The following is a 26,660-nucleotide window of genomic DNA, read 5'->3' on the forward strand; positions in this document are numbered from 1 at the left end:
AGATTTCTTAAGGCCAGATATATGAAATACCAACATAATTTTTCCTTAATAATTTCTATAATATTCCCTTTCTGAGGAAATGTCACCCCAGCTGCTGTTAGGGAGTTTAGGGTGAGGACTCTTTCTGGCTATATCCTGCTGAAAAGGGGCATCAAGGCTAGGGCTCCTCCTGGGGTCAATCTAAGGGTCCTCGGAAGAATGGCATGTCCATGTGTGGTTCAGTTTGGGAGCACCATTTGGTTTGATTGCTTCTAGATGAGAGGAAACAATTTGAGTTATAGTATTGAGTATTCAAGGTCCAAATATTACTATAAGACATATAAGCAAGAAGGGCCTTAATAAAGTAGCTAACCAATTCTATAAAGAAGACTGAAATTCATTAAAGAGGAATTGTAGCCTCTTGGGGCTAAAGATTGCATGTTCTCGTAGCCTGTCAATGATTTTTGATTTGATCTTTAAGTACCAGTAGATTTTCCTCTACTTTACTAGAGGTGGCAATCCAGAAGCATCATGTTTCATTTAAAAGTGCACAGGTACCTCCTACTTCAGCTGTAAGGACGTCTAAGGCCCGTCTATTCTGCGCTACAACTGAGGTGAAAGAGAAAATCTATAGATTGCTATTGTGCCTTTATGGCACCTACAGTTGCCTTTCACCCTCATTGCATCATAATAGAAATATTAAGTACTGATCTTTCAGGGAGAGGGATCCCCATAAACCAGACTAGAGTCTGGCTGTAGAATTTCCCATTCATGGTTCTTCTAAGATGGTATGTGCACGCCCTCCCCGGTCTGCCCTTTCAGTTAAATCTCCATATGAGGGCATAGAAATTATAGATCTCTTTGTCCAGCATATTCAAGATAGTGTAGTCTCTAGAAAAGAGCCTGAGTTAGGGATGACCCCAGATGATGCTGCCATCTTGGTAGAATTTAAAAATAAGTCAGGAGCTACTGCTACTGTAGTACAAGTTCCCTCCCAATGCCTTGTGAGGACTAAGTGTATCCAGGAGCCACAAAAAAAAAAAAAATTAGTCCTGTTCTTTGAAGGCATGTTTCTAAATTGTGGCTTGTGAGAGACATGGGCAGATTTTTCTCATATCTTAAAAATTTTCCGTCTTTACATATAATAGGGGCATTCTTGGGATGAGGATATCCATATTTAGGATATTTACGATGTCATTTGGGATTTGACATGCTGAGTGAGAAGAGTCCACCTGGCAAATGGAGTTTTGAAAAATTAGAGACATAATATGCCCTGGTCAATATTTCAGATGATCCTGTGGCAAGGGCTTTTAGTCCAGATGTCTCCAGTTTGACCACAGATGTGTAAGCCACTACTATTAGCAAACATCATATAAGCGTCTGGAATCTAATGAGGGGACATGTTCAGAAAGGCCCATGTGTTATTCTTTACAATATAGTCAAGGTGGTCACTTAGAGCATGCCATTTCCATTGGGACTTCCAATAAGAATGAGAGTCTAGATTCTTAAAGCCCTCCACTAGGGCTTCTGATCCTTTTAGATCACCCTTGCTGCACTCTCCTCCCCAAATCTTTGAACTATTAGCAGTTACAGGTGTGATGTTACAATGTCTGAGATCTCCCACATATGGCCCTTCCCCCCTGCTTTTAAAGCAGAGGGAGGCATTTGCTATTACTTGGTTGAATTTTCCCAACCTGAGGATGTGAAGCTTATCTTTGAGGAGGGTGTTCTTTGGCACTGGGAGAAGAGTGTTCTCTGGCACTAGGAACAGAGTGTTCTCCTGAGAGGAGTTAGTTACCTAGTTGAAAGTGTTCCCATACCATGTCCAATTTATGCCTGATAGGTCTTTAAGGCTTAAAGGTAAAGCCAAAAAAGGGAATCCTAAGACGGTGAGTTCTGGGTCATTGGAAGTTTCCTTACTGTCATTGGACTGAGCAAACCTCTTAGGACAGACCCAAAAATTAGTCTTGTTGTACAAATGGGCCATGGCAGATATTGCAGGAGCTAAAGGGTGTGATGTATTACTAAGTGATTAAAAAGTCCTATCAGACTGAGGGTTAGTAAAACGCATACGTTTAGTTCCTTTTAGTAACTGTTATTCCTGCTATGATGATAATAATTAAGCAAAATGCTACAGTAATTGAGATTCTCTGTCAGATATTCCACCCTGAAGTGCTACAGTATGTAGTCCTACTGCAAATAGTAGAGTGAGTAAAGCAATTCCCACAAGGGTGGCGTAGTAAATAATCTTTATCAAAAAGAAGTTATAATATTTGGTGCCAAATCTCAAAAGGAGAGGTACAGACGACAAAAAGTATTTGGTGAGGTGGGAGTGAGGCTAAGATGAGTAGTTCTCATTCAGTTACTTGTCTTTTGTCATTTTCAGCTTAAGATCTCCTGGTTTTTTTACATTGATATTTAGGACGTTCCTCTAGGCTGTCAGGGGTCATTGCTCCCTTAGCTCTCCAGGCTTTGACTCAAATATAAATGTACGTAGGAGTCGATTCCTGCCAACTCTTATTGCCAAGGGGCTTGAAAGAAGAACAGTGTAAGGTCCTTCCCAGCTTGGGCTGAGAAAGGGAGAGAGAGAAGGGAGAGCCTTTACGAGTACCCAGTCTCCTGAGTTGATAGAGGTAGTCCAATTTCCTGGGGTTGGGCTTTTGCTGGTTGTGCTGGAAGTGAGCCAGAGAAGTTTACATGCTTAACTAGCTCAGAGGTTTCCCAATCTAATAGAAAATCATTGGTAATGAAAGGCCATCCGTACAGCATCTCAAAAGGTCTAAGACCTAATTTTGAAGGGGTATTTCTTATTTATAGCAAGGCCATGGGAAGAAGAGTGACCCAAGGAAGGTGAGTTTCTTGGGATAATTTTCTGAGGAGTCTCTTGATAATATCATTAGTTTTCTCTACCTTCCTTGAGAATTGGGGTCTCCAGGCACAATGGAGAGGATATTCTATGCCTATTGCTTTTGAGACCCCTTGTGTGACAGCTGCCTTAAACGAGGGCCCGTTGTCACTTTGAAGGTACTTAGGTAGCCCAAAGCTGGGAGTTATTTCATTAAGTAATGTTTTTAGTACCTCAGAGGCTCTTTCTGTACTGCATGGAAATGCTTCTACCCTGTTAATGAAGGTATCATACCAGCAGATATTGAATGCCCTTTGTCTTTGACATGTGGGTGAAGTCTATTTGCCAGTCTTCCCCTGAATAATTTCCTATTCTTTGGGTTTGAGGAGGAAGGAATCACCTGTTCAGGGGATTATTTTTAAGACAGACTTCACAAGTTTTGCTTGTTAAGCAAGTCTTGCTTAACAACTTGACTGTTCTTAGTAAGCCCTCTTCTGAAAACAATCTCTGGGCACATTGGTAAGTTTTATCCTTTCCCAAGTGAAAAGCTTGGTGAAGGATTTTAAGGACTTTCCATTGGCTGGAGGCTGGCAAGTGGAGTTTTGCCTCTGACTATAGCCATCCGGTGGACTGAAATGTATACCCTCAAGAAGTGGTCCATTCTATTTCTATAGGGGAGTACTGAGGTTTAATTTCTCTTACGGAGCCTTCCCAGATTAGAGGGGTGTGAAGTATGTTGATGTCTTGAGGCTTTCTTGCTACTGATTTAGCTGCCTGATCTGCTAATCTATATCTTTTGGCTACCTAGCTGTTCCCTTTTGATGTCCTTTACAATGTGTCACTGCTGTTGCTTGTGGAAGGGAACTGAAGATAATAACCTGTTAATTTCCTGGTGATGTTTTATAGGAGGTCCACTGGTAGTAAGAAACTGTGTTTCCTTCCAAATGACAGCATGAGCATGGAGAACCAGGAAAGCATACTTGGAGTCAGTGTAATTGTTAGCTATTCAGGGCCAGATGTGGTGGCTCACACCTGTAATCTCAGGAATTTGGGAGGCCGAGGTAGGCAGATCATGAGGTCAAGAGATAAAGAACACCTGGCCAACATGGTGAAACTCCGTCTCTACTAAAAATACAAAAATTAGCCATGCATGGTGGCAGGCGCCTATAGTCTTAGCTATTTGGGAGGCTGAGGCAGGAGAATTGCTTGAACCCAGGAGGCGGAGGTTGCAGTGAGCCGAGATTGCACCACTGCACTCCAGCCTGATGACAAAGCAAGAATCCATCTCAAAAAAAAAAAAAGTTATCTTTCCTTTGCTTAATTCGACTGCTTTTATAGAGCAATTAGCTCAGCTAATTAAGCACTTGTGCCTGGAGGGAGATGCACTTTCAGTACGTCATTTAGAGTGACTACTGCCTATGCTGCCTTACGGACTCTTGTTCTGCAAAAGAGCTCCCATCTGTGAAGAGGGTCCGGTCTGGGTTCTCTAGGGAAGTTTCCCTGATATCTTCTTGGCTGCATAGTCTATACTACGACTTGTTCATAGTCATGCTCAGGCTCCCCAGTTTCCTCTGGGAAGAAGGTGACTGGATTTAGATGAGAACAAGTCTTTAATTGGGTGTCAGAACCTTCTAACAGCAGGGCCTGATATTTAAGGAGTCAGCTGTCTGTTAGCCAAAGGTTCCTTCCTAGAGTGCAGTAGTCCTGCCACATTATGTTGGGTGTAAACAGTTAAATTATTTCCCAGGGTTAGTTTGGAGGCTTCTGGGACCAGTAGAGCCACTGAGGCAATGGCTAGGAGACATGCTGGCCATCCTTTAGCCACCAAGTCAAGTTCCTTACTTAGGTAACCCACTAGCAATTGAGCTGGTCCTCGGGCCTGTGTTAAAACTCCCAGAGCCATTCCCTTCATTTCTGATACAAACAGATTGAAGGCCTTCCCTACAGGATGGCTGAGGGCTGGTGCCTTGAGCAAGGCCTGTTTTAGCTGGGTGAAGGCCTTTTGAGCTTCAGGTTCCCAGGTTAAAAGATGAGGGCTCCCAGAGTGTCTTTTATGAAGTTATGTAACAGACGGGCTATTTCACCATACCCAGGTATCCATAGCTTACAAAATCCTGTAGCCCCAAAATCCTCTTAGTTGCTTGAGGGCTTGGGGGTAGGGTAAGGAGGAAATAGGTTTAATCCTTTCTTCCCCTAATGCTCTGGTCTCCTTGGACAGTACTAAACCTAGGTACTTCACTGAGCTTTTGCAGAGCTGGGCCTTGGGTTTTGAAACCTTATGTCCTCTATTAGCTAAGAAGTCAAGAAGAGCTTCAGTGCCTTCCTGAGAAGCTTCCTCAGTTGGGGCACAGAGCAGAATGTCATCAACATAATGTAAGACCCTAACTTGAGGATAAGAGAACTCAGAGAGGTCTTGTGACAGTGCCTGCCCAAACAAATGAGGACTATCTCAAAATCCATGTTAACTGGGCAGTTTGGCCAGAGAGATCTTCAAAGGCAAATAGGTATTGAGAGTCAGGATGTAATGGTATGCAGAGAAAAGACATCCTTTAAATCTAGGACTGTAAACCACTTAGTTCCCTCAGGTATTTGAGTTAACAGGGTGTAGGGATTAGATACCACTGGATGGATTGGAATGAGAGCTTCATTAATGAGGCGAAGGTCCTGAACTCGTCTCCATTCCCCATTGGATTTCTCACTCCTACTATTGGGGTGTTGCAGAGGCTGGTAAAGGGTTTGAGGAGGCCCTGTATCTTTAGGTTATTAATAATGACATCTAGCCCTTTCCTAACCTCTGAGTTCAGGGGATACTATCTCTGGTTAGGAAAATAAGTGGGATCCCTAAGATAGATCTGGACTGGCCTAGTGGTTATTGCTCAACCTTTTCTTCCTTGAGTTGCCCACACTTGTGGTTTAATGTTAGCTTCCACCAGTGGGAGACAAAGAGTTTGTCCTGGGGCTATAAGGATGCTGGCCCCAATGCAAGCTAGGATATCTCTACCTAATAAAGGAATGGGACTTCAGCCATGATTAAAAAGGCATGTGTAAATAGTAGGTCCCCACATCTGCAGCTAAGAGGTTGAGAAAAATACCAGGTTAGAGTTTTTCCTGAGATGCCCTTTACAGCCATACCACAGGAAGAGGGGAGGCCTGGATTAGAGAGAAGAGAGAGAGTGACTCCAGTATCCAGATCTACCTTCCTTCCTTTCTACCTTTGATTTCCAGAATCATCCAGGGTTCCTGTGCTGTAATAGCAGTCTGAGTTGCTGGAGCCAGAGGTTTGAGCCCCAGGACCCATCAGTCCTGCTGGACCATCTGTGAGACTAATTCTGAACCCAGTGACCTCCGTTTCTGGGGGCAGATCTGTCTCCAGTGGTCTCTGCCACAGGCTGGACAGGGTCAAGGTGGCTTTGTCTTGCCTGGATATTCTTTCTTAAAATGCCCTGACTTGCCACATCAATAATAGCTAGTGGATGCACCTCGGGGATCCTGGACTTTGCAAGCTTGTACCACTGCTACCAGAGCCTCTGTTATTTTCTTGTATTTCCTTTCCTTTTCCTGGGCCTCCTCCTGATCCCTGTTGTAAAAGACTGAAGTAGCTTTCTCAGGAGGTTTTCTAGGATACTATCTGATCCTGTAGCTTGCTTCTATAGTTTCCTTTTAATATTGGGAGCTGCCGATTCTGCTCATTCTCTCAAGGACAAGAAATAAACTTGTCCTTGAGAATAACTGTCGCTTGACTGAATCCAGGGATAAACAGGTATGTTTTATTAGTGCCTCTCTCAGCCTTTCCATAAAGGCTTTGGGATTCCTGGCTGGTCTTTGGTCTATCATGGACAGTTTAGGATAATTGAGAGGTTTGGCCCTGGTTTTCCATGGGCCCTCTAATATACACCTTAAAAAGTGCTCTCTTTTCTATTCATCTCCTGAGTTATTGGGGTTCCAATCAGGGTTGTCTTCCAGAACTACCTTCCTTCCTAGTAGGAATGGAGTTTCTACTTCTTCCTCACCTTCCCTATCTCCTCTTTTTCTCCGTGGTCTTCTATAGGAAGCATGTTGCTCATCTCCATATTTTTCTGCTGCCTGGAGAACTGCCTGCTTTTCAGCTGCAGTGAGGGTCTGACTTAGCAGCAATATAACGTCCCTCCATGTGAGGTCAAAAACCTGAGTTAAATTTTGGAAAATTTCTATATAGCTATCTGGATTGTCAGAAAATCGGCCCGAATCTCCCTTTATTTGTTTCAGGTCCTGTAATGAGAAGGGAATTTGAACCTTTATGGTACCATTCCCATCAAGCATTTCCTGCAGAGGTAAGAGTGAAGTGGGGCGAGTAGGATATACTGGAGCTGGTGGAGCTGGAGAAGCTGATGGTACAATTGGAGGGGGACCAGAAGGGTTGGGACATTCAGTAGCTGTCTCAGATTGCTCCACTGGAACCTGCTTTAGCTCTGGGGAACTATTCCCTGTGGGCTTGCCTGCCATGGCTGCTAAAAGAACTGGGTCAATTGTGAAAACCTTGCAAAGGTCTGGATTGTCTTACAGGGCAAAGAAAGTCTATACATAGGGGACCTCAGTCCATTTGCTCTCTGTCTGCAGAAAAGAGCTAACTGTTGGGTAATGTTAAAATCAAGGCTCCCCACAGCAGGCCAGGTCTGTCTGTCCCCAAGATTTTAAGAAGGCCATGCCCTTGTGCAATAGACTATGAGGCACTTTTTCTTCAAAGGCTCAGGGTTGAAGCAGTCCCTGTGCTTTAAAATCCACTCTAAGGGAGTGCATGCTGAAGATGATCTGTTACCCATCTAGAAAGAAAAGTGAGAGTAAAAGTGTCCTTTTAGTCTCCTTCCTTTCCGTATGTGACCCAGGGTTGAGAAGAAAATAGTGGGGGTGTCCTCCAAATATTTTCCCTCCCTGGCTCCTGGGTCCTACCACTGTGTTAAATGTGCTACCCATGACTGTAGGTGTGACCCTCCAAGCCATAGCACCAGAGGAACTAGACTTTTGGGCCTAGTCACACTTCCCCAAGCAGCCCTAGTCCTCTTCTTATTTCCCTTCGACCTCCTAGACTTGTGCGACCTGTGCCTCCCTAAAAAAAAAAAAAAAAAAAAATGGATCTCAAGAAAAACTGTGTAATTGGGCAAGTCCCCTTTAATGGAGGGGGCGTGCTAGATTGAACTCTATATCCTGCTATTATGGCCCGTGCTAAAGCATTTACCCTTAGAAAAATGGTTCTGGTTAACTTCTGGACTTAAAATCCCCTTACTAGTTAAGTACTATCTTAATTGGAGACAGAATAGGTGGCTTAAGGGAACATAGGAACCAAATGGCCATTTTCCTGCTGATGGGACAATATCGAGACTAAGATTTGGCCACAGAAGATAAGAAGAACAGGAAAACTGCATTTGAATATTAAAAGGCTAGGGTGGGAAGACTAGTTGAAAGTAGTTTTCCTGTTCACAGAAGAGGCTTAGAGCCTGATTTCTAGTGGTGCAAAAGGAAGCTGCAGTGTTACTGTAAAAGAAAAAAAAAAATGTAGCTCATGAAGAGGATTTCTATTTCCACTAGGAGGCGCTGTTGATTTAGAAATACTATGTGCTTGCCAGCCAAGGGGTAGAGAGAGAGACCTGGAAATGCCATGCACTCTCCAGACCAGGGGCAGAGAGAGAGAGACACTAACTGTGGGTGGCAGGGAGAGTAACCCTCTGTTCCTAGAATATTTCAACAGCATTCCTGTGCTAAACTCCTCATTACTAAATTTCGACAGAGAGAGAGTAAGAGACCACGCATAGAAAAAGAAGGAAAGTTTTGTCTCGTATCCAGAGGCCTTTGGATAACACCAGGGTGTGCCCTGGCCAAAAGTTCTCAGTTGCCTCAGAACTTTTCCCTGCTTCACACAATGGTAAGGTTTCCCCATGAAAGGAAACTGATTCAAAATATGGCCAACATTCCCAATGACCCGTGGGTATTGGGGGGTTCTCCATGTTCTCACCAGCAAGCCTAACATCCGAGGCTTTAGAACGGCACCCCGATATGCGTATTTTTAACCGCTGAAGGATGCTTGTTGATTGATTTGATTTGATTTTAAAATAGAGGCCAAGAGCACCTAGGAATGATAGAACAGACTGTAAGCCTACTCTTACACTCACCACTCTGATGAATATTGTACCTCGGATTCCAGGCCAACGCACCAGAATGATAGACTCTGAGGACTGGAGGAACAACAGGGTCCTTTGTCTACCACCCATTTAGATAAACGACACGGACGCACGTGGAATGGTTTTAAGGAGCAGAGAGTTTAATAGGAAAGAAAGAAGAAAGAAGATCCCCAATACAGAGACAAAGGGAGGGGGGCTTCAAGCAGAGAGAAAAAATCCTGAGTGCACCAGAGAACTATCCGTTGTATTAGGAGGCTGGAGGAGGTGGTGTTTGATTTGCGTAGGGCCCAGGGGATTGGTTTGATCAGGTATGTCATTCACGTAGCCCACAAAAAAACTAGTCTTCCCACCCTAGCCTTTTAATATTCAAATGCAGGCCACCATGATGTTCTGCACATGTGGAGATATCTGGGGCAGCCATGATGCTTGGCACATGTGGTGACAAGGAAAAGAGGGTGGGAATCACCATATTGGACAGACTCAGTTTCTACTGGCTGGCATTTGCATATCAAAGCTTGCCAGCCTGGCCCTTCAAGAAGCTTTTCTGCTAGAAAAGAAATGTTTTTGGAGCTGCTTAGTAAAAGAAAAAAAACCTTACCAAGGACTCCTTACCCTATCTGCCTAAAATGATTTCATAATAACTCCTATAATAGTTTTGCTATTTCAAGAATTTTCAGCTCTTTAAAATGAGAAGGAAACTAACATTGACTGTGTCAGTAAGTGTGCTGATTGCATTATGTCCATTTTATCTCATTTTAATCCTCACAGCATTTTCACTGTATGGATAAGTAAATTGACACCCAAAGTTATATAAGTAATAAATCAAGTAATGTGGATTGCATTTAAGTTGGCTAACTCCAAGACTAAGTTGAATCAGAACTTTTAGAAATTTCTAGGTTCTCATGTTTTTAGTTTTATATTTTGAAGTCTACTCCATCAGTCATCGTTTGTAATACTTAAAGTAAGTAGAACATTAGAGTAAATCTGGGGGAAACACTACAATTTCAGTGTCCAGTTAAGTGGCTGAGAATTCTGTCTGTTAAATAATTATCCCTCTTTGAACTCAAAGATGTTTTTCCCCCTTTGCCCAGTGACAGGACCAATAAAGGCATGCTTTTCTGTGATTCTCCACAGTGAATCTTGTTTTGCTCACTCTTACCTTAAAGGTAAACCTCATTGGGATCTCCAGTTTATGTGGGGATTTTTCATTAGATTCCCTCAAATTGATCAGGCCCTGGGTTTTATCTCGTGTTTCTAGTGTCTTACATGGCTATCAGAATTGAATCTCAAGGTCACCAGAGTTTCAAATACTTCAGGAATCTTCTGGCTTTGGAGCTCCTTTCTCTCCCAAGTCTCATTCTCATTTTTTTTATGGCCCTTGTGAAGCCTTACTTTCTTGCCAGTTCAACAACTTATTCTGAATTTTTTTTTTTTTTGAGACAGAGTCTTGCTCTGTCGCCAGACTAGAGTGCAGTGGTATGATCTCAGCTCACTGCAACCTCCACGTCCCAGGTTCAAGCAATTCTCCTGCCTCAGCCTCCTGAGTAGCTGGGACTACAGGCGCACGCCACCATGCCCAACTAATTTTTGTATTTTTAGTAGAGACAGGGTTTCACCATGTTGGCCAGGATGGTCTCAATCTCTTGACTTTGTGATCTGCCCACCTCGGCCTCCCAAAGTGCTGGGATTACAGGTGTGAGCCACCGCGCCTGGCCGAAATATTTTTAAAAATAATTTATTCAGCATTTGTACTTATTTTCAAGGTAAGAATTGTATGTCATCCTGCCCAAAATAGAATTCATTGTATTTCTTCTTCATTGTTTTTGTTTTCATTATTTAAACCACAAAAAAGCAGGAGAAAATGGTGTAGATTTTTTTTCTAAAGAAGTAATCATTGGAATTATAAAAATAAGGCTTGATATTTATCTGTCTATGTACACACACATATACACACACTAATAAACTTATCTTCATAGAATGGGTTCAGCAAGTATTAGGATCATTTCTGAATGTTCTTTATAATTTGCTTCACTTTATTTTTTATAAAGAGTATATATTGCTTTTGCAATAAGAGAAACTAAAATCATTATGGGAAAAAGACAGGACTTTTGTGGAATAAAAATACGACTGAACCAATACACAGAGTATGTGTTGAACATATAACTGTCATAATATCTCATGTATATGTCATCAAACCTCAATTAAATAAGGTATTTCATGTAAATAAATGTTCTAGACAGACTGTTCCTTCAGCATGAGATTCTATTTTCCTTCAGCATGAGATTCTGTTTTCTTTCAGCCATTTCAGTTGATGCTTTGTAATGTATACTGGGCATTTCCCCACCTTGTTTTTGCACCATGTTCCTTAGTGTTAGACTATATGACCCTATACTGAATAATCCCAGGTTGCCAAATAATGTAGTAGATCCACTTTCTAAACATTAAAAACAAAATATGTTTGTAATAGTTTTTTCCCTCACTGTACTCTTTCTATAGTATATTTTCTTAAACTTTCTGAAATTAGCTTCTTACTAGAAACACCAGCTGGAATAGTTACTTGATAAAATGATGTCCATTTTAAAAATTATTACTTTCTTTTTAAGGACGAGGAGCATCCAAGATACCTGATCCCAGAACTTTGCAAACAGTTTTACCATTTGGGCTGGGTCACTGGGACTGGAGGAGGAATTAGCTTGAAGCATGGGTAAGTTTCTGGCAGCCCTTATTACTGGGAACTCTCCATTTGAGTAGACCACAGCAAGTCTAATGTGTTACATCCAAAGAAAAACTGATGATCAGTTTTATGTAATACTGAAGGTATTTCATTTCCAAATGGGCAAGTGGACATTTATATAACTGAATGGAAGCAATGTACAAAAGCTGCAGATACAACAAATACCTAAAGATTGAAGAACCAAAATTTCAAATCACAATAATTTAGTCCTCAGTTTTTGGAGTACCAGAGTTAAATAACATGCTACCAAGTATGCTCATATGCCTGAAATTCTAGAGGATCCTCTCTAGGTAGATAGGATTTGTTTCAAAAGTTCAAGTACTTTTTTTTTTTTGAAACAGAGTTTTGCTCTGTTGCCCAGGCTGGAGTGTAGTGGTGCCATCATTGCTCACTGTAGCCTCGACTTCCCAGGCTTACACAATCCTCCCACCTCAGGCTCCTGTGTAGCTGGGACTACAGGTGTGCACCACCACACCTGGCTAATTTTTTCTGGGTTTTTTTTTTTTTTTTTTTTTTTTTCCTGCAGAGACTGGGTCTCACTATGTTGCATGGGCTGGTCTTGAACTCCTGGGCTCAAGCAATCCACCTGGCTGGGCCTTCCAGATACATATTTTGAAGTCACTTAAATACAGATGAGTAATCATTAAAAATCCTGGTAATTATTTTTTATTGAATCAAAAGAAAGGCAATATGCTTTCTGAGCACCAGTATCATTAATGAATATAGTACCTGCTAATGTGTATTCCTTAGTGGACAAAACAAAATGGACTTAATTTGAAGCAGAAAGGATAAATAGTATTCACTTGCTCATTGTATTTATTTAGTGTCATTTATTCAAGAAGATGAAGAAATAAAGTATTAGTGTTAGTAAGAAGTAACTTGCTATCAATGAAATTAAGATTATAGAACCTCATTCTAGGATTTCTGATATAGGATTAATCTATTTTTCCTCCTAAAATATGTTAGGAATATTATTGTCTAGAGGCTGTGTGTTAAATTGAGTGATATTGATTTATTTCTTTATTCTAATTCACTTTCTTTAACAGAATTGGATTAATAAAATATTTATGCTGATAAATATAGTCATGCCCCGAAGGAGGCTGCATTGCATGTTAAGGAATGGAATGTAAAATATAATCAACATTTTGAACAAAAGGAATTCTATGGCATACCACAAGATGATGCCATTATAATTTTATCTGCTTTAAATTAATGAGTTAATTTAAAACTCATGAAATATTAATTGAACATTGGGAAATACTCATTTAACATTGGGAAATGACAAGAAGTGCCTCTGTTAACAACTATCAACAGTTAGGGATATAAGTATGCTCTTAGTCTAGTAAGATTATGTTCCACATGGTAGATAAATAAATCCATCTGTGCCTCCTCTCTTACCATCATCCTAGTTGCTAATGTGTAAATACAGCATTGCACAAGCTTTCACATTATTTTGCCAAAACTTTCAAGTTGGTCTGTTCACAGCAAATCCTATGATAACAACGTTTATTCTTGGTTTCATTTATCCATTTAAAAGTTGAGTCCCAGCAATTTGGTTTCCCAACTCTATTATTTATAGCAAATCATATTCTAAATGCTGCCTTTAGCTAACTGCTTTTTATTTGCATGTTCAGAAATAGTTTGTGTATGTACAAAATAAAGCTTTCTACCAAATGAGCTAAAATAACCATTTCCAACTGGCTCTTTAAAAACCCAACAAAGTTAAAAATAGGTGAATGCAGGACTCAAGATGATTTTTTTCTTTTTATTAAAAGACATAAAGGACTGTTCTTTCTAGTAGAATTTTACTAATCCATGTACTACCATTGTATGTGGCCCTATAAACCACTCATTGGTACATCTTTTAAAATTAAATGGCTCTTATAGCACTACAATCAGTTTATAGGAAAGTTTCATCATATATGTGAAATGCTTTATCCTTAGTTCTTAATGAGTGTGGAGGTCATGGATGGAAAGAGCCACAGTCATATGGCACTGAATTTGGAATCTTATTAAATTTTTGCTTTACATACTAAAATGAAAATTTTGTAAAAATGTTTATTTTTTTCCCTAATATTTAAATGACATAATAAATCACTAGTGTTATCAGCAATATTATTCTCATGCTGTTAGTGAAAGTGTGGCTCTTTGATGCTTAGAGCAAATAAATTTGGAATAAAGTGCAAACCTAATAAATTATGTTTCCAGAATAATACAGACAACAAGCTTTTTGGGAACATAAAATAATTACTTATTCCAAGATTTGGCTGGAGTATTCCAGCTTACGCTACAAGTGTGTGGTACCAAAAATTAAGTCAGAAGAAGGAAATAAAAGACCAAGAAAATAATAGTAATCAAGGCAATTCCAGGATACTCAATAGCCACTGTGTTTAGGTTGGGTCCCTACTATTCAAATCTATAATTTCTGCTGGGTGCAGTGGCTCACACTGATAATCCCAGCATACAGGGATGCTGAGGCAGATGGATCACCTGAGATTGGCAGTTCAAGACCAACCTGACCAACATGGAGAAACCCTGTCTCTATTAAAAATACAAAATTAGCTGGGCATGGTGGTGCATGCCTTTAATCCCAGCCACTCGGGAGGCTGAGGCAGGAGAATTGCTTGAACTTGGGAGGCAGAGGTTGTGGTGAGCTCAGATCACGCCATTGTACTCCAGCCTGGGCAACAAGAGTGAAACTCTCTCTGTAAAAAAAAAAACAAAACAAATGTATAATTTCCTATTTTCACAGAGTAATATTGACAGGTGTCAGAGAGACTGATCCTGTTGCATATGATTAGGACTGCAATTAATCCATATTGTAGACAGAATAATTGAGGCACTGTAAGATTTAAATTATTTTTTAAATGACCAGAAGATAAATAAAAATAGAAGCAACTGAATATAGATGTATTTTGACCTCTTGGAGTTTGACCCTTGCTTACCACAGTGAAAAAGCAGGAGTACAGAGAAGTTTATTCCAAAATTTAATAACTTGAAATTCAAAATGTTTTCTGTTTGTGGCTTAAAGCACCAAGTAGAGATTTCACTTTAATATTTGGTGTGTTTCTATCCTGAAAAGCTCTGTCATCTTTATATTTTTATCCAGATATCTCTTTCTTTGTAGGTGTAAATATATTTTTCTAAAACATGTTTGGCTAATCTTTTAAGTACCCAAAGTTCATCAAAGTCTAAATTAATTTCCATTTTACAAAGACAGTAATTAAAACAGACTCAACATACCAAGTCATTCGAATAAACAGAATACTCTTGGTTTTCCTGCTTTATAGATGGGTTTTACTTACCAGCAGACCATTTTGTATTTTATTTGAGTCTATTCCCACGACTACATAAATTTCTCCCCACATAAGAAGACCCACAAGTCCACTTATATATGGAGGTGAGTGGACCATGTTACACAAGGACACAAGATTTGGATCACTGGTATTCATAAAAAGCTCTAGTTAATGGTATGATCCCAACCCATTCTCCCTGGTTCCAGAGGAATGTCCCTTTATGTTATCCTTACGTAGCAGAACTTGGAAACAGTAGCCACTTCATGAAAGCAGATGCTTATATGCAGCTTACAGTGCATTGGATTTCCACTCACATTATCAGACATTTGTTTTCTAGACTTTATCAATGGAACCTTAAAGAAACTTTGATTTCACCTTACATTTTTATCAGTTCCAAGCCTACAGCTTTATTAGTAACTTGAACTTCAGCAGCTTGATATATAGGCCATCATCCTCCTTTGCACTATGAAATGTTTGATATTTGTTCAATGTCCCTATGTCTGTGACTTACTAGCAGAAGCGAGCATTCAGGTACTGGCATTTTCTTGGTTTGCGTATATGCGGCAGCTCATTAATACTCTCAGGCAGCAATTGAAACTGGTAAGTTATCAAAGATATCCAACGAGAGGAGAAAAAAGCCTGATACGTGAGCCAAGGGACGTTTAGTTATTGTTGAGTGTGAAGAGAATTTAGAGAAGATTTGAAATTAATTTCCAAATCAAATTTGACAGCACCTTGTGGTAAATGGTAGGCTATAGCATCTCCCTAAGTACAGCATCCTGTAACAGAGAGATCTTCACATGTAGCCATTCTTATATTTTGAACTCTTTGTAGTTGTTTTAGCTTTATTAGTAAATATTTTCCAAGATATGTATGCTTTTCAAATAGGAAGCATATGATTCTATCCAAAACGTAGCACAGCGTTAATGCCGTAATTTAAGAACCTGTCCAGCAGAGGTCCCTGAACTTCATGGTTTAGTAAGAGCATTTCAAACGATCAATCAAACCTGATTCTTTCCATGATAGACATACGCTTCTATTGAGCATGTTTTCCAGGTTTGATTTTAGAATAACTATTCCACATAGGTTAAACTGTTTATTCATGTGTAAAGATGCTAAAGACTTAAGTTTTCAGATTTTTTATTCCCGTAACTGGATAAAAGCCTGGTTACCACCAACTTTGCACTGTCAAAAGAATAAATACATATGAAAACGGGGAAGATAAAAGCAACAACTAATATTTTACTATGCCACCAGCACTACAAAGGCATTGATGTAATTTGGCTTTATTTTTGTACAGCCAAAATCCATAATTAAATGAAGCAACTAGCTGTATTGCTTGATTTATAAAGAACATGCGTGATTGTACTACAAAGATAATACTTTTCTTTGTGCAAAAGCAGGAAATAAGTTAAATAAATACCAATTTGTATGTTTTTTTGTTGCCAGCAATGAAATCTACATTGCTCCTTCAGGAGTACAAAAGGAACGTATTCAGGTATAGTAAATGGATTCTTTAACCCCAGTGTCTTTTCTTCTTGATGATTGATTGTTTTGTGAAATTGAATTAATTTTAGGAGAAAATGTTCATTTTATCATAACAGTTTGAATAATCAGCAAACATTTGTTCAGTAATTATTAATTTTTTTTAAGGTAGTGATATCCTTCATACAACCAGGGTATGTTTTGAACTCTTATTTAACGTATAGGGAGCAAAAGTGAATAGTGCAATCTTAAATCACAGTAAAGAGCAATTATAACTTTGCAGCCTATGATCTTTATCAGGCTGGTGGCATAATCAGATTGATGGTCTCAGATGAACCAAATTCATATTTCATAATACCAAAGTTATTCTAATTTCAAGTTATGAAACTTTGTTTCAAATTTTGAGAGGTCTCGTTCTGTGTTAATGCGGGAATAATACCCCAAATCTAGTTAAAGCAAACACATAATTATTTAACTTCTAAGACAAGAAAAAAGAAAAGCTACTTTGTTAATAAAACATTTATATTGTTTTTCAATAAACTCTGACAGCTGAAAGCTACAAATCAGAAATACACATGCATTACTAAGAAAAACCTGTGGATCAGATACCCATCAACAGTAAACTGGGTAAAGAAAATGTGGTACATACATACCATGGAATAGTATGCAGCCATAACAGAGGTTAAGATCACATCCTTTGCAACAATATGAGTGGAGCTGGAAACCATTATTCTAAGTGAATTAATGTAGGAACAGAAAAATCAAATACCACATATTCTCACTTATCATGGGAGCTAAACACTGAGTAAACATGGTCACAAAGAAGGGAGCAGTAGACACTGGGGCCTACTTGAGGGTGGAGGGTGGGAGGAGGGTGAGGATGGAAAAACTGCTATCAGTTATTATGCTGATTATATGGGTGACAAAATAATCTGTATACCAGACTCTTATAACATGCAGTTTACCTGTATAACAAACCTGCACACATACCCCTGAACCTAAAATAAAAATTTTTTTAAAGAAAAACCTGTAGATCTACATAATTTCTTAAACTTTAAGAAGAATATACCTTACTTGAGATTAACCTTTCTTAGTACCAGCTAAATTTCTCAAAGATTATAAAATTTTACCCTAAAATTTTGCTTTTATTTTACAAAATGTGGGAAAAAATTTTTAACACCCATCTTTGGCATTTCTTTATATAGGCTCTCCGAAATATAGTTGTGAAATTATAGGGCAAAATTGAGAAGCTAAATTGATGAAATGACAGCAGTAGCATCATTACATACATAGTAATTTTCCATATCATTTTTTATCTTCAGATTTTTTAAACTTTTGAGATTTTTATTAAACTTTTGAGAATATTTTTACAAGTAGAAATCACTTTTTTATTTCTCAAAATTGCTAAATTATTTTGAGAAACTATAATTATGTACTTAAAATGTAAGTTAAATATATACATATATTAGCACTCTGTGTATATGTACACTAAATATATACACAAGTGTGTATACTATAAATACTTTCTTGTATTATTTTGTATATGTACACAAGAAAAGGAGCATTTCTAATTGATACTGTGTGGCCTTCTTTTTTTCCCTCTATGAATAGCCTGAAGACATGTTTGTTTCTGATATAAATGAAAAGGATATAAGGGGACCTTCGCCATCTAAGAAGCTAAAAAAAAGCCAGTGTACTCCTCTTTTCATGAATGCTTACACAATGAGAGGTATGAAGAAAATGTATTCAACATAAAGAATATTTGCAGAGTAGACTTCTCTAAATAATGGTCATTATTATTCAGTTAACATTTCTTAGATACCTACCATATGCAAGAACTTGAAGTGCATAAATGTACTCTGTTCTCACATCAACCTATGAGGAATGTCCATTATTCCACTTACCCTCCTGCCTGCCACCAACTTATTACCATGCCAGGAAAAATAATCCCATAACCATATGTAAATATATGTATAACTATATGGACTTTTTTCTTTAAAAGCTGTAATTCTGTCTTCATTGAACAGGCGACTTTCTTCTTCCTCCTTCAGGAGCAGGTGCAGTGATTCATACCCACTCTAAAGCTGCTGTGATGGCCACCCTTCTTTTTCCAGGACATGAGTTTAAAATTACACATCAAGAGATGATAAAAGGAATAAAGAAATGTACTTCCGGAGGGTATTATAGGTATTTTTTTCTTTTTCTTAAATAATTTGAAAAGAATTCTTCGTTCTCTTTGATGAGTAGAATACCGATCATTTCATGCATAAATGAGATGTTGTGGGATCTGTGTTAAATAATGCTCCATTTAGTATTATACTTCCAGATCTATTCTCCTGACACAAATGGGATGTCTTCCCTCCTCTCCCACCCCTACCCCAGCTGTGGTAAATTATTAGCAGTATGAATAATGAAATGTTTGTATAAGTAAACTGAAAAAATACTTGGCTTAGATTTCTGTCATGATGGAAAGACTATGTTCCTATATTGAGGCACCCAGCGATCTCTTCACCTTCACTTTGTCTTCAAAAATGTGAGCTGTGACTAAAGTTTATACTTCATGATGATTTAATTCAGTATTTCTGAAAGATTTTTATATTTATAAAAGTTTTTTCATTAAAGTAGGTCTCTATAGTTTTAGAATTTTTCAATGTGAAAGGTCATATGGATAGTAAGTATAGAAGATTACCATTCTAGATGAGTTTAAATAAATTCACCAGCCCACAAAAATGTAGTAATTCTTCATAATTCTAGAATATAATGGCACGAAGAAACATGTTCTCAGTGTTCAGGGACAAGCTAAGCATTTCTTTTGAGTTTGTTAGCATTCTTATTCCTGAACCTTCACCCTTAATTTCCTAAAGGGCTTGATTCTACCTTGCCTTGTTTAGAGGAAAGCGGTGCCAGTTTTACTAAAGTGTTCTTACTGCAATATCATATTCTCACTGCACATAATAGAATGTACATGTTTAAACTAGTGCACTGAGAAATTTGTTTGATTTCAGTTAATATTTATTGTGTGCTTAAAGCATTCCTCAGCACTGTGAAACACCTATTTACAAAAGTTAAATATTTAAATTAAGAGAAGTGTACATCCTGAAGAAAGTAGAGCCCCAGATTGCTTCTTCCATATCTGGGGCTAAAGAAGAGCGCTTATGGTTGTTATCAGTTTCATATGAATTTTATTGTTTTGGTGAAGAAATAAAAATAGGTTAGAAGAATCAGTTTCTCTGAAAAGAGGGAAAAGGAGAGGTAGAGGAACAGAACATAAGAGAGAGCCTTTGCAATTTTGTGGAGAGGTCAAGCATGTTGGCCCTTTGCAATATTGTTGGACCTAGCTGGGAAATGAGTAATAGAGTCATTATCACAGCTCAGGAGGCAGTGTTATTTTATCTGAATTTGAAGAGAATCCTGAGTCTAATCAAAAGAAGGGCAATGAAAGCTGGATGAGGTAAGAAAGGATGGAGTTTAAAATTCTCTACTGTATTTTTTTTTATCTTTTATAAAAAGAACAACTTTAAAATACAGTCACATGTCACTTCATGATGGGGATATATTCTGTGAAATTGTCACTAGGTGATTTCATCACTGTCTGAACATCAGAGTGTGCATACACAAACCTAGACACTATAGCCTACTACACACTTAGTCTATATTATAGTCTATTGCGTCTAGTCTACTAGCCTGCAGAGCAGGTTACTGTACAAAGTACTGTAGGCAGTTGCAACACAATGATAGGTATTTGTGTATCTAAACATAGAAGATGTAAACAATAAAAAGTGGCACACCTGTGTAAGGCCCTTACCATGAACGGAGCTTGTAGGACTGGAAATTGTTCCAGGTGAATCAGTGAGTCAGTAGTGAGTAAATGTGAGGCCTAGGACATTACACCACTGTAGACTTTATAAACATTGTACGTTTAGGCTACACTAAATTTATTGGAACCATTTCTTAATAATAAATTAACCTTAGCTTACTATAACTTTTTAGTTTATCAAGATTTTACTTTTTTTTTTAACTTTTGGACTCTCGTAATAGTACCTTAAAACATATTGTGTATATATACACACACACACACACCTATATATGTATAATATGCATACCTATATATAACATATATATGCCTATATATATATTATATACCTGTATATAATATATGCATATTTTTATATAACTATATATACATACCTATATANTATATATACACACACACACACACCTATATATGTATAATATGCATACCTATATATAACATATATATGCCTATATATATATTATACACCTATATATATTATATATATATAGGTGTATTATATATAATAAATGTGTAATTTAATGCTACAGATATGAGAATGTTCTGAAAGCATCATATCTTTAATAGTTATCTCTAGAAGGTTCTTGCTGTTCTAGTGCCACAAACCATGCTTGTGTTTATTGATTTGCCTATCTACTTTAGGGTTCTGCAGAAATGAAATACAGTGATTTTGTATTGGAAATTCTTAATATATAATTCAGTTTTTAATCTTTTCTATGCTTTTGATTCTGAAATATATCATTTGCCATTTCCTGTTATAAATATTATGCTTGTCCCTGCTTCAAGGGAACATTTGTATGATCTTGTTGATTTCTTTGTTAGGTTTTGGTATATTATACAGATTTCTGCCACTTAGGATTAGACCAAGCCTGCCACATTCCCAAGATACCTTTTGATAGAGATGTTTATACAAGATACACTGAATAACATGCAACATCCTGTTCATAATTTGGAGTGGCTTTCCAGATGTAAAAAGCATGTCTCACTGGTTACTTGAAAAAATTACATATTGTATACATACTAATGCTTTATTTGTTTTAATGGAAGAAATAGCTTGTTTTGTCTTACAGATATGATGATATGTTAGTGGTACCCATTATTGAGAATACACCTGAGGAGAAAGACCTCAAAGATCGAATGGCTCATGCAATGAATGAATACCCAGACTCCTGTGCAGTACTGGTCAGACGTCATGGAGTATATGTGTGGGGGGAAACATGGGAGAAAGCCAAAACCATGTGAGTGTAAATCAAAGAACTTGGGAAACAAGTTACCACCCGCTAAATGTGAAAGAGAACAAAGTATGTCAGTTGGTTTAAATTTAAATTGTTTATCATTATTTCTAGATACTTGATTTTTATTTTGTATTCATTCATGAAGAAGTATTTATTGGATGAGCTATTCTTTGGCAAGTCTCAGGAATGTTGATAGAAAGACTAAGGAGACACAGATCCCAAGTTATAAAAGTTTTATTTCAAAACTAGACATCTAGTAAAAAAAAACTAGACATCTAGTAAAAAAAAAAAAAGTAAATTTATGTAGGTAGTATATATTTTAAACTCTCTTTTATCTCCTGAGAAGTATGTAATATGGTTGCATGACTTAATATGATTCATTTCCGTGTTTTAAAAATGTTGAGGGCAAAATAAGAATTTGGCCTATAATTGAGAGAAAATATGTACTAGGAACAAAGCAAAGTTAACTGCAGGAGAGGAGAAATGTGATTCTTTAGGATTGGAGAACTCTGTTTCAATAAACACTGGTTCTTTTCGCTTTTTCTTTTACAGGTGTGAGTGCTATGACTATTTATTTGATATTGCCGTATCAATGAAGAAAGTAGGACTTGATCCTTCACAGCTCCCAGTTGGAGAAAATGGAATTGTCTAACCCAAAAGGAAGTCTAATTATATACAGAGATAAAGCTAAACTTTATTATTTAAATGAAAGCTATTTTTTTAAATGAATTGGAATTTTTCATGATACTACTAATTTGCCACTAACTACTGTAAGTGGTCACCCTAAATCTCTGACATTGGATGTTATTTGCTATATTCTTATAATTTTAAATGATGAGACAGTGAAATGAAATTTTTATACTGTTTTTATTTTTAAATCCCTAACAGCAAAATATTTGACTTTAATTTCTTTTTTATATATACTCTCAGAGAATTCCTCTTAATTTTTAAAGCTGCGGGTGATAATAAAATTCATTGGAAAATTTCTTCCTTGTAGAATGAACATTTTCTTGTTTAAATGTTGGTATCATAAAATGTACATGAAACAGTAAGTCCAAATGTATCCATCGATGTCGATGTCAAAACAATTTTATAGATTTCCCCTATTGGCTTTAATGTTTCCCTGTAGTTTACAATAGGGAACTCATTTTATATTGGGTTCAGTTGTGACGTTCAGGTCAGCTAATATTCACTCAAATTCCCTTAACCAAACAAATCTTGATCAAACCAGTGATGTAATCAGAAAGTACTTTCTTTAAAATTGTTATAAATTTTAGGTTTGGGGGTACACATGAAAGTTTGTTACATAGATAAACACATGTCACTGGGTTTGCCATACATATTATTACATCGCCCAGGTATTAAGTTCAGTATCCAATAGTTATCTTTTATGCTCTTCTTCCTCCTCCCACCCTCCACCCTCAAGGGGAACCCAGTGTATGTTGTTTCCTTCTTTGTAGTTATAAGTTCTTACCATTGAGCTCCCACTTATCAGTGAGAACATGCAGTATTTGGTTTTCTGTTACTATGTATGTTTGCTAATAATCATAGCCTCCAGCTTCATCCATGTTTCTACAGAAGACATGATCTTGTTCTTTTTTTATGACTGCATAATATTCCATGGTATATATGTGCCATATTTTCTTTATCAAGTCTGTCATTAATGGGCATTTAGGTTGATTCTGTGTTTTTGCTATTGTGAATAGTGCTGCAGTGCACATTCACCTGCATGTGTCTTTATGGTAGAATGCTTTCTATTCCTTTGGACATATACCCAGTAATAGGAATGCTGGGTCAAATGGTCGTTCTGCTTTAAGCTCATTGAGGAATTGCCATACTGCTTTCCACAATGTTTGAACTAATTTATACTCCCACCAACACTGTGTAAGGGTTCCCTTTTCTCTGCAGCCTTGCCTGCATCTGAGCTGTGTGTGTGTGTGTGTGCGTGTGAGACAGTGACAGAATCTTGCTCTGTTGCCTAGGCTGGAGTGCAGTAGCACAATCTCAGCTCACTGCAATCTGTGCCTCCTGGGTTCAAGCGATTCTCCTGCCTCAGCCTCCCCAGTAGCTGGGTTCACGGGCATTCTGCCACACCCAGCTCATTTCTGTGATTTTCGTGGAGTTGGGATTTTTGCCGTGTTGGCCAGGCTGGTCTCAAACACCTAGCCTCAAGTGATCCGCCCGCCTTGGCCTCCCAAAGTGCTGTGATTACAGGCATGAGCCACCTTACCCAGCCTATTTTCTGGATTCTTGGCAGAGGTTCTTCCACTGGGGAAAAATAGTTTTAGTTATCATCTCTGGTTAACTTCATTTTTCTTGTTTAAAAGGCACCTAATGAATAAGATGAAGTATGTGGAGGAACAAACCACAGTGCTTAATCCAGGGTAGATGTTCAGTAAATTAAATTAGTGTTTTTTAAAATCTCTTTTAATCCTCATAATAGTCTTTTGAGATAGATATTATCCCTATTTTTCTTAGATGAGAAAATTGAAGCTCAGATAGGAATAATAAATACATAGAATTTAAATAAGAGAAAATATGTAAACTTAACACAGTACCTGTCATATAGTATGTATGCACTCAAAATATAAACTTCCTTTCCTAAAAACTCCTCACCTAGCTATCTTCAAAGTAATTGTCATGCAAGTAAACCATTTAAGCTATGCAGCAGTAGCAGCACATCATCAATTGTATATTTCTTCCCTGGAGTGCAGAAAAGATTGTAAAACCTGCTTTAGAGCTGGGGGAACAGCTGGTGGAAGGCTATATCTCCTAGTTAATATCCTTCTTTTTTTTTTTTTTTTTTAAAGAATATGATCCCTCCTATGTGACTGCTAGGAGCTGAGGTCCAAAGCAGAATGCAAATCCAGGCTAGGAGCTAATCCTCAGCACCTGGCACATAGGAGCATAGGAGTTCAGTGAATGAGGGAGGAGGAAGCAGGCATTCTTCACATGCCCTTGTGACTGTTGTTCTCTCAGTTTTTCCAACTTCTTTAAATAAAAGGAAAATTTACAGATGCAGGATTAAACTGGTAAGAGATCTAGATCAAACACATTTTTATTTCATTATGTGCAGGACAGGCCATTCACTCTCAGATTGAATAAGGGGTTAACATTTTAGTCCAGAGACTGTCATTTGTTTCTCAGATGATTCTAGAGCCTTTTGATCCCACCCAACTTTCTTGTGAGAGATACTTCAAAATAGCATAGTTCCCCAGAGAATGTCCCAAAATCAGAAAGGTAAAGTCATAATCTTAAGGAGCATTTCATTTTATATCTCAATTTGTTCAAATACTTCTCTTTTGAGAAAATGTTGCCTTGTCTCATCAGCAGTTCTAGTCAAGATGGTCAGATGTGGGACTAATAATGTTGACATCAGTATTCAAGATGCAACTTGAATTCTCCCACCAAGTTTCTTTAAAGCAGGACTATAAAGCCCAGTGCAGTGGCTCACACCTGTAATCCCAGCACTTTGGGAGGCTGTGGCAGGCAGATCACCTGAGGTAAGGCGTTTCAAGACCAGCCTGGCCAACATGGTGAAACCCCATCTCTACTAAAAATTAAAAAAAAAAAACTAGCCAGGCATGGTGGCAGCCACCCGTAGTCCCTGCTACTCTGGAGGCTGAGGCACTAGAATTGCTTGACCAGCAAGGTGGAGGGTGCAGTGAGCCAAGATTGCGCCACTGCACTCCAGCTTGGGTGATGGAGGGGAGTGATTTTTGGTTTCCATTTCACTGATTTGTAATCTATAAGCACTGAATCATCAAGTTTTGGATGATAATCACTGAAATAGATAGTCTTTTGTGGTCTTAAGTTATAAACACAAGTATGCTCAAAGTATATTTGGCTTCTGATATAGATATTAGGACTTAAGAGTTCTAGCAGAATTTTTAATATGTTCTGTTATTTTACTTTTAGTAAATACCTTTTACTTTTTCTACTTCATTATTGCAATTAAGAACCACATCTTTGGAAATGAAACCAGGAATTTTTTTTTTTTTTTATATACAGTAGAGCTTTGAAAGTTGTCAAGATTATCATTAAAAATCCTTTAACCCATCAAATATAGTACTGTATATGTGATTTGCGAATTTAGATTTTTTCATTCATTCAACAGTGTTTATCCATGTCCTCCAATAATCATACTTTGTTTCTTTTCTTGAGGATGTTGATCAAGTCATCACCAGCCATTTATCTATTACTTGAACAATGTGTTTTAAATCATCCACAGATTTTTCCATTGGCTTCACAATTGTTCATTGTCACGTTCAGGTTTAATTACATCTATTGCTTTTAATATAAATAAAGAAAAGGGACTGTTTTCCTGGTTACAATCCCTTTAGGTTAACTTTAAAATAATTCAGTCCACAGTGATTGGAACTCACTAGATAAGCTCTGTTCTCTTTATTCATGCATGATTAAACTTTTCTGTTAATAAACATGTCTTTCCCATGTTCTAAATGTAGAAGTATTACATGTATATAATCTTATGCTCATTTGGTGTTGCATTCTTTTATAAAACTGGATGAAATGCAAAATACCCTAGACCAAAAAAAAAAAAAAAAAACTTTTATTAAGGAGTAAACTCATGAAGGAGTAAGTTGTGTTGTGTGGTGCAAATGCTCTAGTCAAAGCCCTGAGGACCAAGCTTATCTGTTTGATATGAATGACCTAAAGGACACCCCAAGAAAGATACAACAGGCAAGAGAATGGAGTAGACATCCTCAGGTCGCTGAATATTTCTGCCCATGTGGGGTAGGAAATCTTTATCCCTCAAGTAATATTGCTGTGAACCTTTGCTAGCAAGTAGATACCAATAAATGTTGAATGAATGACTCTCGGTCCTCCAGCAATATTAAAGCAAATGAGATTGAGGAGTAAAAAGGAATGAATGTCTTGTTAACTTATATGTTATGGGACATAATTGGTTATTGTTAATGGAGTAGGACTGAGAAAGTCTTAAATTCCTGTTTGGGACAGAATGGGAGGGGTGACTAATAAATAAATCAGTAGTGTATTACATCTCAAAGGAAGGAATTAGAAAGAGTAGGATTATAAAATTTTGTTGAGCCAGTAAAGCTTATCTGATATCTCTTTACTAAATGTCTTTTAATTTTTAT

At 37.8% G+C, this 26,660-nt stretch overlaps 1 protein-coding gene across 2 annotated transcripts in view; it reads left to right on the forward strand.

The window, feature by feature from the left end:
- LOC108305767 (APAF1 interacting protein) overlaps positions 1 to 22,527 on the forward strand; it is a 31,256-nt gene extending 8,729 nt beyond the window's left edge. Inside the window, exons 2-7 of one of the 2 annotated variants that reach the window (XR_005200670.1) lie at positions 11,580 to 11,680; positions 16,456 to 16,504; positions 18,103 to 18,220; positions 18,543 to 18,678; positions 21,376 to 21,606; positions 22,093 to 22,180. Coding sequence is in view for 1 of the 2 variants with exons in the window: in XM_017530528.2 (XP_017386017.1) it covers positions 11,580 to 11,680; positions 16,456 to 16,504; positions 18,103 to 18,220; positions 18,543 to 18,678; positions 21,376 to 21,543; positions 22,093 to 22,192 (672 nt within the window). In the remaining variant the exon portion in view is untranslated. Of the gene's footprint in view, positions 1 to 11,579; positions 11,681 to 16,455; positions 16,505 to 18,102; positions 18,221 to 18,542; positions 18,679 to 21,375; positions 21,607 to 22,092 lie in introns of both variants that reach the window. The other variant, XM_017530528.2, reaches the window with a different exon arrangement.
- Positions 22,528 to 26,660: the final 4,133 nt, after the last annotated feature.

The sequence above is a fragment of the Cebus imitator genome, unplaced genomic scaffold (genome assembly GCF_001604975.1).
Source record: "Cebus imitator isolate Cc_AM_T3 unplaced genomic scaffold, Cebus_imitator-1.0 Scaffold66, whole genome shotgun sequence".
Lineage (NCBI taxonomy): Eukaryota > Metazoa > Chordata > Mammalia > Primates > Cebidae > Cebus > Cebus imitator.